This window comes from Neophocaena asiaeorientalis, unplaced genomic scaffold (genome assembly GCF_003031525.2).
Source record: "Neophocaena asiaeorientalis asiaeorientalis breed wild unplaced genomic scaffold, Neophocaena_asiaeorientalis_V1.1 scaffold5, whole genome shotgun sequence".
NCBI classification, from domain to species: Eukaryota; Metazoa; Chordata; class Mammalia; order Artiodactyla; family Phocoenidae; genus Neophocaena; species Neophocaena asiaeorientalis.
This window is the reverse complement of record NW_020174698.1, coordinates 8,302,560-8,318,770: the sequence shown is the minus strand read 5'-3', so window position 1 is coordinate 8,318,770 and position 16,211 is coordinate 8,302,560. Positions and strand designations below refer to the sequence as shown.

General features: G+C 34.0%; 1 protein-coding gene across 2 annotated transcripts in view; it reads right to left on the bottom strand.

Annotated features, from left to right (window-relative positions):
- Positions 1–16,211, bottom strand: part of PTPRK (protein tyrosine phosphatase receptor type K) — a 564,516-nt gene that overhangs the window by 107,543 nt on the left and 440,762 nt on the right. For both annotated transcript variants that reach the window (XM_024759084.1, XM_024759085.1), the window contains exons 8-10: positions 11,300–11,602; positions 4,018–4,127; positions 2,766–2,967 (exon numbers count right to left, since the gene is read on the bottom strand). In XM_024759084.1, the coding sequence (XP_024614852.1) occupies positions 2,766–2,967; positions 4,018–4,127; positions 11,300–11,602 (615 nt within the window). The remainder of the gene's footprint in view (positions 1–2,765; positions 2,968–4,017; positions 4,128–11,299; positions 11,603–16,211) is intronic.

Sequence of the window (16,211 nt, the reverse complement as noted above, 5' to 3'; positions counted from 1 at the left end):
AAATATAAAAGCAAATGAAGTGTGGTTTCTGACATTTATAGAATTAAAAGTAGGGATTCACATTTATCAAGAGTGAGAGTCTTATAAAAAGCAAAAAAATTATAGCAAAATTTAGGTCACCAAAAGAGGGGACAGTTAATTAGCCAACACAGTGGTTCTCAAACTAGGGAGATCAGAAGCACCTGGAGGGCTTCTTAAAACACAGATCGCTGCCCCTCTACCCTACAGTTTCTGATTCAGGAGGTCTGGGGAGGGGCCTGATAATGTACCTTTCCAGGATATTTCCAGGTGATCTGGATGCTGGGGGATCACAGCTGTCTAAACTAGTGTTGGGGATTGGGAAGATGAAACAGAAGACTTTCACTGTTTAGGCAGTGCTTGAGCTGAATGTTAAAAGACGAGTAGGGGCTTCCCTGGTGGCGCAGTGGTTGAGAGTCCACCTGCCGATGCACGGGACGCGGGTTCGTGCCCCGATCCGGGAAGATCCCACATGCCGCGGAGCGGCTGGGCCCGTAAGAGTAAAAACTCATCAGAAAGAGAATGCATGGAATAATATTCCAGAGAGAGGAAACAATATCTGAAGATATCATCACGTGAAAGGACACAGAGTGTTCTAACAGCTACAATTAGTTTGCTATGCCTGGAACTTTGGATTCATGGGTAGGAGTGGAGAATGGGAGGGGCCATAAAATGAAGGGCCACAAATGCTAATCATGCAAGGATGTTTGGGCTTTATCATATTGGATATAATATATTTGATTTTGAAAAAAATTAAGGAAGAAATATATGTTGTACAAAGATGAATAGAAAAAAACACTGGAGCAAGGCAAGTCTAAAGGCAAGGATGCTGCTCAGAAAGATATGTCAATGATCTGCTTAAAATATGATCCAGATGGAAAGAAAGAAACAGTTTAGAAAGAGGCAAATTACCTGAGAATTATTTACAAGTAGAATCAACAGATACTATATAGGCATAATATGTATATGAGTATTATTTTATATGGGTGTATAATATATCATATGTGTATTACACATACATGCACACACACACATACATATAAACAATACTGCCAAGCGTCATGCCTTCAATAACTTGATTTCACTTTAAGCTGCTTTTAAAATGCTGAAAGATAGAATTACTGGACTCAAGGGATAAATAACAATAAATTACCTTAAAAGTTCAAGTGAGCCTGAGAACCACACTAACCATAAATTTCATTAGCCTTAGCTTGATTACTATGTGTTCCCAAGATACAGTGATTGCAACGAAGTTTTAAAGTTCAAATCAAGTATCCATGTACATAGGTTGCTTCAAATGAAACTGCAGTTAAATAACACAAAGAAAATGCTAGGTGGGTGTTCTGGTCTTTATAAGTTTTTTTACTCAATAAAAAAAAAAAATTGTGTCTGAACCACAATAAATTTTGGCTCTCGATAATGTTCACTTGTTCAATGTTCTCAGTTTTATAAAGTTTATGTAAATTTTGTACATATCTCTGTTGAAGGATCTTATTTATAGCACTATTGCTAATTCTAAAGGGTAGGAAATATGTTTTATTATATCATCATATCACCAAGTCATATTTTCTAGTAAAATAATTTCAATAAATATTTAAATTGATGATCTAGAATTGTTCCATCAAGAAAAGAATTGGCAATTTTAATACCTTGCTATTTTGTAACATAATGAATACTATTTTAAAATTCTTTTTTATTAGACTATTAAGATATATCAAATGCTATGCAAAAGGAACCATAACTCATATTGGAATAGTTTTTTCCATGACGTACATTTTTAAAGTTTTATATTATATTCAAAATTTCCAAATAAAATTTTAGACTTAAAAAAATTAGAGTATGTGGTTTCTTTCTGATTCAAATTATATAATTTCAGAAGAATAGTAGAGAGTTTTTAATGATGTATTATGATATGCCACCAATATATGCTATGTAGAACTATAATAAAAATGAACATGAAGGAACAAAAAGAATTTACAAATTCAAAATTAGTATTTTAATATGTTAAGTGGTTGACCCTTTAAAACATTTATTTTTCAAATTTAACTTTTCAGTTACAGAAGTAACATATATCCGTTTTAGTAATCTTAAATAAATAAGATAAAATATTAATACACATACACTGGGGTAGATATAGGGCATATTACAAAGCTAATTCCTAGCAAACTATGAAATTCTGAACATAACATAATGTGAAGTTTAATTGTATTTGTTAATCAACCTAAAATTCTCCTGCACATTACCATTCTGAAATTTAGATGAATTTATGTGAGATCTCTAAGAGAAAGAAAAGTTCATATTTGTTTGTCATAAAATTATCAGAATGTCAGGGAAAAATGGAACAGAGAGACAAAGTATGTAGTACTGCAAGGATCTTCTACCATGCTTTTGATAAAATCCATTTACAGTAAAGATCAGATACCATAATAATTACCAACTCCTCAAACGTATAATAGGTTTTTAATATGAACGTTCATAATGAACTTTTAAAAATTTCTAATTATGATATAATATAGTCTTTAAAAAGACCTTTGTCAATTAAAAAATGACAGAGATTTTGAGATTTGGGGGGTTTGGACATATAACAAATAATAATCTGTATTCAGATAATTCTTTAAAGTGCCTTCAATCATGACTAATTATATTAAAGATTCAATAAATGAGGTGAATTACACTCAGTATATATGTGATTCTCTAGGACATGCTATTACAAACCAATTCTGTTTGCCCTGTATTCATTTGCATACCTGAGATATTGGTGGTCACATTGATGGCTGTGGCTGGCCCAAAGCCTTTGACTGTGCTGGCTCTTATGAAAAACTGGTAGGTGGTTCCAGGATGGAGATGCATGAAGACATGGTGTGTACTGTTCCATAAATTTGATACAGTCTGGGGAGGTCCAGCCACTGGAACTGCAGGATCAAATGATCTTATGCTGCTGTAACTGACCTGTTTTAAGAAATATATTTCCTATTACATATCCAATATAAGTCATAATACATTCTAAATAAACCCCCTTGAGTAAGATAGCGTTCAAGGGCATCTGTGTGGAATGAATCACATTTTTTTCACGTCTTTTCCTTCTCTTTTTGATATGGTTATTTCACTGTCATTCTGTATCTATTGTCTGTCTGGCTGTCTCTCTATTTAGTTATCTATTCATCCACAGATAAACCTAGAGTTATCTGACTGGATCAATATACATCTACTTTCTTCCATCAAAAGATAAATGAATATACTTAAATATGAATATATATCTATATATAATCTTATGGACATATATAATATAATGCATATGAAACCCAGAAAGTCCTACCAAAGCTGCATCAAGAAGAAATAGATAATTTGAACAGACCAATCACTAGAAGTGAAATAGAATAGTGTAATAAACTCTCTGCAAACAAAACTCCCCATTCCTGTGATGTACTCTGTTGCCACTAGAAAGTACGTGTTTTATGCTATAATCAACACTGATTACCCAGGAACAGAACTACACATTTGTGCAATTAAAATGATGCTTTCCTTTCTTCTTTTCAGGTTCTCATATTTAAAAATAAGATAATGATTTATATTCAAAGTTGAGATGAAGCTCTGTAATAGTCAGGTTTATGATATATTTTGCTTTTCAGGTGTTTCTCCCCTACTCTGAAACAACTGACATTGAATGGCCTCTCCTAAATCATAGTGTGAAATATGAGTTTCTTAATTTTATAAAAATTTATTCTTTACAATCACCAGTAAGTCTGTTTGACAAGGCCCATCCTACTTCTCTAAAACAACAACATTTACTTAAGAATTTGAAAACTCTAGGTGCCATACAATATTTGTTTTGATGCTTAATTTGGGGATCAAGGAATTTATAAATTAAAACAGAGAAGAACTAACATTGATTTTAATTCCCAATTCTCACTTACTTCTTTTCCATTATTTTTCTCTAACATTTTCTTTTACTCTCCCCTTCAATCCATATTTCAATAAACTTCCTTATTCTCCCAGTACCTCATATTGAGTGATGATTCCATTTGGATCCAAAGGTTCCTTCCAGTTCAAGAAGATCTTATTTTCAAAGGATGTTCCTTGAAGAGAATTGACTGGTACAGGGCCAGGCACTACAAATAAATACATTTTTGGTTATAAGGATCCTTATATCAGAAACAGAAAAAGTAAACATATAAGCTAAACAGGTTAAAAGTAAATAAAATAAATAAAAATATGTCCTTAAAAAGAAAATAAGCTGTATGGCAAGTTTTTAATACATGGGAATTCAAAGTAAATCAATCTATAAGCTTCTAATGCAGATTATGTACAACTGCAAAGTTATTTTTATTCAGAAGAATATTCTATCACCTTAGAGAGCTGAATAAATTGTGTAGTCTAGTTTTCTCTGTTGTATACCTCTAATGACATGAAGATCTCATTTGTAATTTGTTTCAAGAACAGAGCTTTCCCTGAAAGATTTTTTGAAGATTATAAGCCCCTAAAGTGGCTCCATAACAATGCTCATACAATAATAAATTATAATAATGAACACTCCTTAGACTCAAAAGCCAAACTATATAGTACTGAATTGAAATGTTCATTAACAGTCAATCTGACTTTTATAGCTATATTTATTACATTTCTATAACTTAAAAAAAGAGCATTGATTATTACAATTTTTAAAAAACTCCTTAAGGATGAATAGGTTTTAAAGTCATTGCTTCAGTCTTTCGAATGAAATTCCCTTTTTCAAAGCTAAGAATCAAACCATTTTATAACACCGGACTTCTTTAGAACTCAACTATCAACATAACTGGTTTTGAAGTGTCCCCAGGTATGACAAGATTTGAGAAACCATTCCAGTCCTTATTTGCAAATGTCATATAACCCAGTGGCAGCAATGAATGATGTGTCAGTTTCTATAGACAAAATACAAGATACGAGATACTTTTGCTATTGTGTATTTTCCTTTTATATATCTTATTTAAATATTCGGTTGCTATTTATTTACATAAATATCCAGTTTCTTGTTCTCATAATTCTTAAAAATATAACCTGTCTATCCTACTTTGCTTAAAAATATGCTTTCTCTTGAAAATATCAACCCAATATTGGGCAAATATGTTTTTTAATTAATATTTTTCCTTAATCTAATGTTTCAGTGAACTTTACACATGACATTATCTAGAAATGTAGTTTCAGAGTACACAGCAATTTTGTGAGGACTGAAATAAATTAAAAATCACTGGATCAAAGTAAATGCATTGCAATGTGGCCAGCAGCAACAAGAAATTCTGAATGATATGTCAAAAGAGTAAGATTTATTTCAATCTACAAGCAGACGATGAATGATGTTATGACCTCTGGGAGAGCCAACATAATTTGGCATATTAATAATTAATTCATAAAGGAAAAAACCCACAGTAAACAGAAAAGATGCCAGGACTAAACTCCAGAAGATACATTCATGCATCTAACAGCTGAGGGCTTCGGGAAAAGTTAACCTAAGGCATCCACTCCCCTCGACCCCCAGGTCCACAGTATTGGCACAGGCTATGCAGTTATCGAGGCAGAGGGGCCGTGATGGCCCCTGTGTGTAATCTGTGGCATCTGCTGAGGCTACCATGGGCCTTGGTTTGTTTCCTAAGAGAATACCTGTTGTTTCCATTCCACTCAAATGACATAAGCTTACAATTGTAGTTAAGGGAAAGTATTTATTTGCCTCTCCACACCTCTCATAGAGGGTGGCTGTTGGGGGAGGAGGAGGAAGTAAAGCCTCAACTAGTGAGTAAATGTTTATTTGATGGTATTATAATTACTACCCGTGTACACCAAACACGATTTGGTCAAAAACATAATATGAAACGGCATGGATATGTTTCAAATTGTTCACAAATAAGGATAGTTTTTTTTAAATTTTATTATTTGAAAGCTATAGATGGTATTTTATTTTATTCTATTATTTTATTCTATTCTATTTTATTTTTTGGCTGCATTGTATGGCATGCAGGATCTTAGTTCCCTAACCAGGGATCAAACCTGTGCCCTATGCATTGGAAGTGCGGAGTCTTAACCACTGGACCACCAGGGAAGTCCCAAGGATAGTTTTAAATGTTTGTAAATTCTACATTGAGAGAAGGGTAGAAATGGAAAGTAGCCTTCCTGGAATTCGTGTATTTCTCTGCTCTTCTTATACATGTTCTACTTTGTCAACAGGATTCACTTCATATACTTATGGAAAAGTTTGTGGGAAAATTATAGCCAAGAGAGTTCCACACTACTGATCTTGCACTGAGACCAGCATAGTGAATGAGAGAAAGAATTACACTTAGGTGAACTACAAAACACACACATAAAACATATGGAGGAAAGGAGTGAGGGCACAGACAAAATATGTTCAATAATTTTCTACAGACAACCTGTATTCAATAATTTTCTATGATGGAAGGAAGACAATTCTTTATACAGACATCTATATGTACATATGATTTGTGCAAATACAACATGAAGTTACTAAGATCATCATCATGGCAGTCTTCATAGTGCAGGAAATGTCCTCTCACATTTCCACATCAACAACTTTTAATGAAGACAGAATGCTGACTTTTATTCCCCTACTTATAATTCATTTGAGAGCTGTTTCAGCTAAATTTTTTTTTTTTGCACATAAAAAAGTCCCTAAAAATATAACTCTCAAAGTGGAAGAGAGGAAAATGAAATGTGGGTGGGGCAAGATTATATTAAATAAGCTTTACAGCCTTTAAAATATAATAAATGTACATTTAAAAATAACTTTGTATTAGTCAAAAAATGTCCCCAAACCAGGCTTTTCTGCTGAGCTAACTTCACAATATTGATTTTTATGAATGCTAGAATAAAAAGTGAAAACAAAATCTCTTACACAAAATTCTACCCGTGCATTAAAAAATGCATGCAATAAATTAAATATAAATTCTACCTTAAGGTTCTGGTGGGAAATCATTCTAGCTTTGCTCTCATGGTTTATGGATGTACCCAGAATTCTTTTCATGAAATTATATTCTTTTATTAGATGGTTGATAATTTATTATTTTTCTATGTATATGGGGCAGCAATAACTTAGCAAGACGGACTTAATTAGATCATCATAATCCATCGATCTTCCAACAATAGATTATGATTTAGATATTCTGTCACCCCCCCCAATTCAGGAACATTGAGACACATCAAGTACTCTATGTAGAAGCAGAGTTTATAATGAGCAGATTTGGAGACTGAATTATTTGCAAATACTTCATAGAAAGCTTGTACTTCAATCATTTAGTCTTATATATAAAGCAAAAAATTAAAAAACCCTTACAGTAGAAGGAATTACTTTGTGACTGTACTATCATGAAATAATAACATGCACCTCGATATCATTACAAACAATAAAAAAATTCTTCAAAACAGAGGTTAAAATAAAACAAAAGTAAGAAATATTATTGAAATTAGACTGAATAGTTAATGCCATTTTACTTTTACAAAACTATTTCTAGGTGAAATAAATAACACAGTCATGAGTTTGATAAATTTTAAGACATAATTTAAATTTCCATAGCAATTCACTTCCTGATTAGTAATCTAGTCATATGTGTACCCAAAAATACATTAAAAAATTTAATGCAATATGAAAAAAGATTATATAAGCCTGACTGCATTCTTTGGTTTGTGGAAAGAAAAGCAGACTAAAAACTCATACCAAAGAATACCATCAAAATGAATTATATTGTTAGAGAATGACTGACCAAAGAACCACAAAACTCACATAACTGAGACTAACATTACCAATTAAGAAATCATGTTTTTTCATATATACGGAATCTAAAAAAAAAAAGGTTTTGAAGAACCTAGGGGCGGGACAGGAATAAAGACGCAGATGTAGAGAATGGACTTGAGGACACGGGGAGTGGGAAGCGTAAGCTGGGACAAAGTGAGAGAGTGGCATGGACGTATATACACTACCAAATGTAAAACAGATAGCTAGTGGGAAGTAGCCGCATAGCACAGGGAGATCAGCTCGGTGCTTTGTGACCACCTAGAGGGGTGTGATAGGGAGGGTGGGAGGGAGACGCAAGAGGGAGGAGATATGGGGATATATATATATATATGTATAGCTGATTCACTTTATTATAAAGCAGAAACTAACACACAATTGTAAAGCAATTATACTCCAATAAAGATAAAAAAAAGAAATCGTTTTTTTTTTTCAATTTTAAGTGCAGGCAATAAAATGTGTGTACATTCTTATTACTGAAATCACGGATTATAAAATGTATAGTGTACAATGAACAAATGGGACCTAATCAAACTTAAAAGCTTTTGTACAGCAAAGGAAACCATCAACAAAACTAAAAGACAACCTGCAGAATGGGAGAAAATATATGCAAACAATGCGACCGACAAGGGGTTAATACCCAAATATACAAACTGCTTGTACACTGAATGTCAAAAAAACCCAAACAACCCAATCAAAAAATGGGCAGACAACCTAAATAGACATTTTTCCAAAGAAGACATACATATGGGCAACAGGCACAGGAAAAGATGGTCAATAACCTAATTTAGAGAAATGCAAATCAAACCCACAATGACGTATCACCTTACACTGGTCAGAATGGCCATCACCAAAAAGTCTGCAAATAATAAATGCTAGAGAGGGTGTGGAGAAAAGGGAATATCTGCACACCGTTGGCTGGAATGTAAACTGGTGCAGCCACTATGGAGAACAGTATGGAGCTTCCTTAAAAAACTAAAAATAGAGCTACCATATGATCCATCAATCCCACTTCTGGGTATATATCCAGAAAAGACAAAAACTCTAATAATTCAAAACGGTACATGCACTCCGATGTTCATAGCAGCACTATTTACAATAGTCAAGACATGGAAACAACCCAAGTACCCATAAACATACAACTGGCTTAAGAAGATGTGGTATATATACACACAATGAAATATTACTCAGTCATAAAAAAGAATGAAATGTTGCCATTTGCAGCAACATGGATGGATCTAGAGAATCCTACACTTACTGATCTAAGTCAGACAGACACATACTATATGGTATCACTTATATGTGGAACCTAAAAACCATGCAAATGAATCTATATACAAAACAGAAACAGACTTACAGACACAGAAAACAAACTCATGGTTACCAAAGGGGAGATGGAGGGAGGGAGGGATAAAGTAGGAGTATGGGATTAATGGATATGAACTACTATACATAAAATAGATAAGCAACAAGTATTTACTGTATAGCACAGGGAATTAAATTCAAGATCTTGAAACAAACTAATGGAATATAATCTGAAAAGAAAATAACTGAATCGCTTTGCTGTGCACCTGAAACTAACACAATTTATAAATCAACTATACTTAAAAATGTCTAGTATAATACAGACATAATATTTACCCCACTTTATAAAATGAGACAGAGAGTTTTCAGAGCTTTTGAATCCATGCTTAGACTTCCCATTTTGATACTCTACCTATGAAACAACTTCACTCAACCACTGTTTCTTTCGTAAGCATGTGTTGTGTGTGTGTTGTGTATGTGTGGGGGGGCAGGGGGGTAATACAAGTGTTTGTGTGTTTATGTATAAAAGCAGGGTTTGTTCTTTAAAATGTTGTTAATGTTTTGATTAAGTGCAAGTTCAAACATGATAGCTGAGGTGACTGTGTTTTATTGTCTCAAAGATGACAAAAATACATTTATCATGAATAAGTCTTAGGTTTATTCTTTGAAATTTTATGAATATGCATAATTTTAGGACAATATTGTTTCCTTGAAAATCTGAGCTAAATGAGGTTAAAAGGCTTTCACTTCCCTTTATTACAACAAAAAACCAGAACAATCCAAGATCATTTCCATTTCTCAGAGTGAGAAAGCTTGAAGTAATAAGGAGAATTTCTAGAAACTATGGAATATTGACCCATTTTATGGCAATCTCATACTTGGTAGGCATCAAAATATACATCTGAGCCTAAAGTTCAGAACTCGAGAGAAATTGGGAACACTCAGGTATCAAATACATCCTGTTTTCTGAAACTCAAATAAAAATGTAGATGGGGGCTTCCCTGGTGGCGCAGTGGTTGAGAGTCCGCCTGCCGATGCAGGGGACACGGGTTCGTGCCCCGGTCCGGGAAGATCCCACATGCCACGGAGCGGCTGGGCCCGTGAGCCATGGCCACTGAGCCTGCACGTCCGGAGCCTGTGCTCCGCAGCGGGAGAGGCCACAGCAGTGAGAGGCCTGCGTACCGCAAAAAAAAAAAAAAATTGTAGATGGAACCTTAGAGATCGTCTAATTTAACCTTTTCATATATAGTTGAGAACTAGAGAACTAGAGGGGTGAAAGGGTTTGCTAAGGTTACAGAGTTATTAGAGCCAGGACTGAAAACTCATGATTCCTGACTCCCAGTTCGGTTTTGCCTCAATTCACTATATAGCACACTTTTTCCCCCTGCACGCTTTCATTCATAAAAGGAAATATTGCAAATAAAATGTCTTACATTGGAAGAATACAGTGTTATTATTAATCATTTTTGTCTCGGATACATTTTTTTAAATCAGAATATGTATTCAAATTCACATTAATGACATACTATAGTATGTGTGTGTAACTTATAATATTAATATAACTGTTTCTTCTTATTATTCAATAATTTAGAAGTAATACACACATAGAAATTGGGCAAGTTATAATTCAATTACTTGGGTGGTAAAAAGATGGATAAAAGATGATAGCTTGCCAATATCTGATAAGGACCTTTATTTAGACTTAAACATATAAACTTTGACCTCCTTTTATTTTTATAATTACATAAAACTATCTAAAAATGAATAGAATAGGTAAACAATGCTGCTTTCAAATCTAAAGAAAATGAAAGCTATTACTACTGATCTGTAAAATGCAAAAAACTAAAATTTTAACTAAGTGCATTTCACCAATAGGTAATCGATGTAGTGCCACAAATGGTGAAAATTATTTTTGAACATTTGATAAAAACTTTAGTTAGACTTTCAGTGTAGTTGCTACTTTTCTAATATTGTATAAAAACGGAAAACAGTAAAGGAATCGTTCATTTCGTATTTGATGCTACCCTGAAGAATATTAAGGTTTTTGTTAAGGGCAAATCCTTTCCAAAGTTAACCCCGTTAAAAGTATTTAGCAGATTTCGGAATCCAATTCAATTTTGGGGACTCTAGGCAAAACTGTAAGCAAGTACATAATTCTTGTCATATAATTCCTCCCTTTAAAAGTAAGGAAGTAGAGCATACCATCTTCATCAGTTTGAATAATCGTCTCTTCACTCTCCTTCCTGCCTTCTGGATTGGTTAGAATCATCTTGAGGCTGACGTTTGTATAAGGTGGCAGATGGTTCACAACATGCTGAGGGGCTTTGGGGTCCATGTCCAAACAGTCTGCCTTGCTCTCATTGTGACCACGGAAGTAATGGTAGCAGATAGTGACATTAAAAGTGTGGCAACGAGTGATGTTGTAACCCAGGGATTCCCAGTCCACAGCAATGCGTCTTGCCTGTATCTCGGCAATCTTTAAAGTCTTTGGGGTTCGCATAGGTTCTGAAAAATAAATCAAAGACACAGATAGCTGTCAACTTTACCATGAATAATCTTGAAAAAATTTAACACTGAGCATGACATAGCATGTGTAAACCTAGGAAAATCTGGAAGTCATCGTTTATTCTCATTTTCTTTATTACTTATGATCTTATTCTTAAAGGTTTCTGTTAGGGCTATGATTTACCAATGGGAAAAGAAATGGGAAGTAAAATGTCCACAATCCATAGTACTCAGGAACATGGCAGAAAAATAAAAACTTGAAAATGTGGCCACAATGCTTTTATAGTTGTTTCTGTTGTTACTGCCCTATTCCCCATCTTTCTCTGGTCATTATTGAGCAAGTGAATTGGCTAATACATCATAATGGATAAGAGTCAACATGTTCTGCTCTCTGATTTGTCATGTCACCAAGCTATGCTGTATACTAATTAGGCTAATCGTAGTCTAATCGTAACACTAAACTTACAAAAATGATGCAGATATTAATTAACATTTATTATTTCAGTAATGATGTTGTTCATCAAAGCAGAAAAATATCTGAGAAAAATTGCAAGAACACATGTGGATATTCACATTGTCATCTATCCTTCTTGATCTCTTTTTGTCTTTCTCTAGGAAATGCTCAGGTCTGACAATCCATCCAGTGTCACCGAAACCAAACTGGGAAGTGAATTTCCATTCAACTGGAAAATGCTGGCAGAACTAAACACTCTGAAGACTGGAATCCATCCATCACTGCTTCCCAAGTGTATAATTTTCTCATGCAAGACTAACTTTAATCATCTAACTTAATCAAAATAATTACCCTATGAAAGTCATGGCCATGGCAAAGTCTACACAGTAAACAAACCAATACACAGCAAAACTTTAATACATTGATTTGACAAAGAGATTAAAGTCAAGGTCAAGGTTGAGGCCTTGTTGGTGCCTCCATTAACTCACTAGGGATTGTTAGTGCTCATGAAAAATAGAAATCAGTAGGGAAAAATGAAGAAAAATAAGTAATACAAAAAGCCCAATATGGGTGTTTTTATAAATTTTCGTTTTTGAGATTAAAATCTTAGTTGTGTAAAAATAATCAGCATGGCACACAGATGGCAAACCCAAATTGGGATTCCAGTTCAATATATTTAATGTGAAATCTGAAGTACACTCCTGTGGCCATTTAATTTAAAACCTCAAAACTATTAAAAAAAAATATATATATATGCAAATTAATCTTTGGTAGAATCCAAAGTTTGGTTTTAAATTCTGTCTGATCTTCTGATTGTTTACAATATCTAGTCCCCCTATTTTACCACTTATGTTTAGTGTTAAGTAGGCTGGAAGAAAGATGTGGTCTTTTAATCATTTTAAAAAATCTCTTTATATGTCTAGCACTATGTTATCATTTTCCCCGCCAGGCACAAGAGTGAGATGATGACATTTTCCTTTCCGTCTAGTTAGACTAAAAACACAGTCTTTGGCATCACTGCCCACAAACTGGCCAGGCACTTACAGGCAGGATCATCCAAAAACTTCCCAGATAAATTGTGACTTTGCTGCCTGTTAGGTAGCAATCAGATACAACTGAGTGGCCACATTGCAGTTAGTCCATATGTTGTTCTAAAAGTGTCTAGATTGAGAAATTTCTCCAGAAAATACCTGATGCATATGAATGCAAATATCCCATACAACAATAAGAGAAAACACCAATAAATATTTATCCCTCTGCTTTAATTTTTTTTAGGTCTAGTAGTCATATACCTGTTTTCATACACCCTTCATTTTGAACCTGACATCTTATTCCTTTATAAACTTCTCTTTTTCTGAGTGATCATTCTCTTTCATACATCTTTTCATTTTATACCACTATTCAATTTGCACTTACCCTGCATACTAATACAACTTTAAAAGACTAAGAAAAGCATAAAGAAATTGAAGAAGACACAAATGAAAGATACTCAGCGCTCATGGATTGGAAAAATCAATATTGTTAAAATGGCCATACTACTGAAAGCAATCTACAGATCCAGTGCAATCCCGATCAAAGTTCCAATGGCATTTTTTTGAAGAAATAAAACAAATAATCCTAAAATTTGTATGAAACCACAAAAAAACTCCAAATAGCCAAAGTGATCTTGAGAAAAAAGAACAAAGCTGGAGGTATCACGCTCTCTGATTTCAAACTATATTACAAAGTTAAAATAATTAAAACGATATGATATTTGTACTAAAACAGACACAAAGATGAATGGAACAGAATAGAGAGCGCAGAAATAAATGCACACGTATCTGGTCAATTAACTTATGACAAAGGAGTCAAGAATATACAATGGGGAAAGAACTATCTCTTCATTTAATGGTGTTGGGAAAACTGGACAGTCATATGCAAAAGAGTGAAACACAACCACTGTCTTACACCATATACAAAAATTAACTCAAAATGGATTAAAGACCTGAAAGTAAGACCTGAAACCATAAAACTCCTGAAAAACAAAAAGGTGGTAAGCTCCTTGACACAGGTCTAGGCCATGATTTTTTTGAATCTGACACTAAAAGCAAAGGCAACAAAAGCAAAAATAAATAAATGGGACTACATCATACTAAAAAGCTTCTGCACAGCAAAGGAAACCATCAACAAAATGAAAAGGTAACTTACTGAATGGAAGAAAATATTTGCAAATCATATATCTGATAAGTAGTTAATATCCAAAATATATAAAGAACTCCTACAACTCAATAGAAAAAATCCCAAATAAGCTGATTAGAAAATGGGCACAAGATCCAAATAGACATTTTCCCAAACAAGACATACAGATGGTCAACAGGTACATGAAAAGATGTTCAACGTCAGTAATCATCAGGGAAATGCAAACGAAAAGTACAAGATATTGCCTCACACCTCTCAAAATGGCTGTCATCAAAAAGACAAAAAATAACAAGTGTTGGTGAGGATGTGGAGAAAAGGGATCCCTTGTTCACTGTTGGGAATATAAATTGGTGCAGCCACTATGGAAAACAGTATTAAGGTTCCTCAATTAAAAACAGAACTACCATATGATTCAGCAATTCCACTTTGGGGTATTTATCTGCAGAAAATAAAAACACTAACTGAAAAGATATATGCACCCACATGTTCACTGCAGCACTATTTACAAGGAAACAACACAAGTGTCCATCAAGGGATGAATGAGTAAAGAAAATGTGTTTACATATACATATCTATGCATATATACCACGGAGTATTATTAAGCCATGAAAAACAGCAAAATCTTGACATTTGCAGCAACATGGATAGACTTCCACAGTATTATGCTAAATGAAATAAATCAGACAGAGAAAGACAATACCATATAATCTCTCTTATGTGTGGGGTCTTAAAAACAAAAACAAAAAATAACCAAAAAACCAAGATCATAGATCAGTTAGAGAGAACAGATTGGCAGTTGCCAGAAGCAGGGGATGAGGGGTCAAAGACATAAGTAAAGGGGGTATAATGTATTAAAAAATAAAATGAGGGCTTCCCTGGTGGTGCAGTGGTTGAGAGCCCGCCTGCTGATGCAGGGGACACAGGTTTGTGCCCCAGTCCAGGAAGATCCCACATGCTGCAGAGCGGCTGGGCCCGTGAGCCATGGCCGCTGAGCCTGCGCGTCCGGAGCCTGTGCTCCGCAACGGCAGAGGCCACAACAGCGAGAGGCCTGTGTACCGCAAATTAAATAAATAAATAAATAAAATGAAATAACGATTTAAAAAGAATCTGTTTTACAGATGTATGACACAACTTCATTGGTAGGAGTGGAGGAAAATTTTACCTTAGTAACTTTGGCAATGAGTAGAAACTACAAGACCAATAAAACACCAAAAAACAGAACAAAAAACAACAAAAAAGTGGATATTCATAGGAATGGTTTAAAGTTTACACATGACTTTAGTCATCACAGAAGGACTATATTTCTGAACAGCAAATTTAGAGGCCTCTTTTAAAAAAAAGAGATAAAAAAAGTGTACATATGAATGTGGAAAAAAAGTGGGAATGCAAAATGGTAAAGAAAAAAAACCTACTTAACACTTCATGTACTAAAAGACTCTACAATTTGCCTGTCAAATTACTGACTACATATTTACATTTTCTCCCAAACTAATAATAAAATAATTTTAAAAATTTCTCAATTTATAAAGTTAAATAATTATAAAAATAAATAGAAATTTTCTTCTCCTAACTAATCTCATTATATCCAATTTCTTTTGCCTTTCGGCTTCCTTTATTCAACCCTTTTATGGAGCACTGAAAATAGGGAATATATGTGCTATTCAATTTCTGCTCAGCTGCTGCAGCTAGCTGACTGCCTATTAGAACTGCTTGACATTCTGAATAGCCCTAGAGCAAGTCAAAGTTTGGAGGAACTTGGTGTTTCTCTAGGCTTGGAAGAGCCAGAAGAGATGTAAATGTGTGCATACTGAGGGACTTGCTGTCAAAAGCAGAAGTAACTCACTACCCTCACTCTTTTTATTCTTGTATTTGAAATTAAAAAAAAAAAAAAGTAAAATAAAAGCATACCCAGACACTGTGAAAGACACAATAGCTCTACATCCTCAATTATTCATTTTTAAGAGTTGACAAAAGATA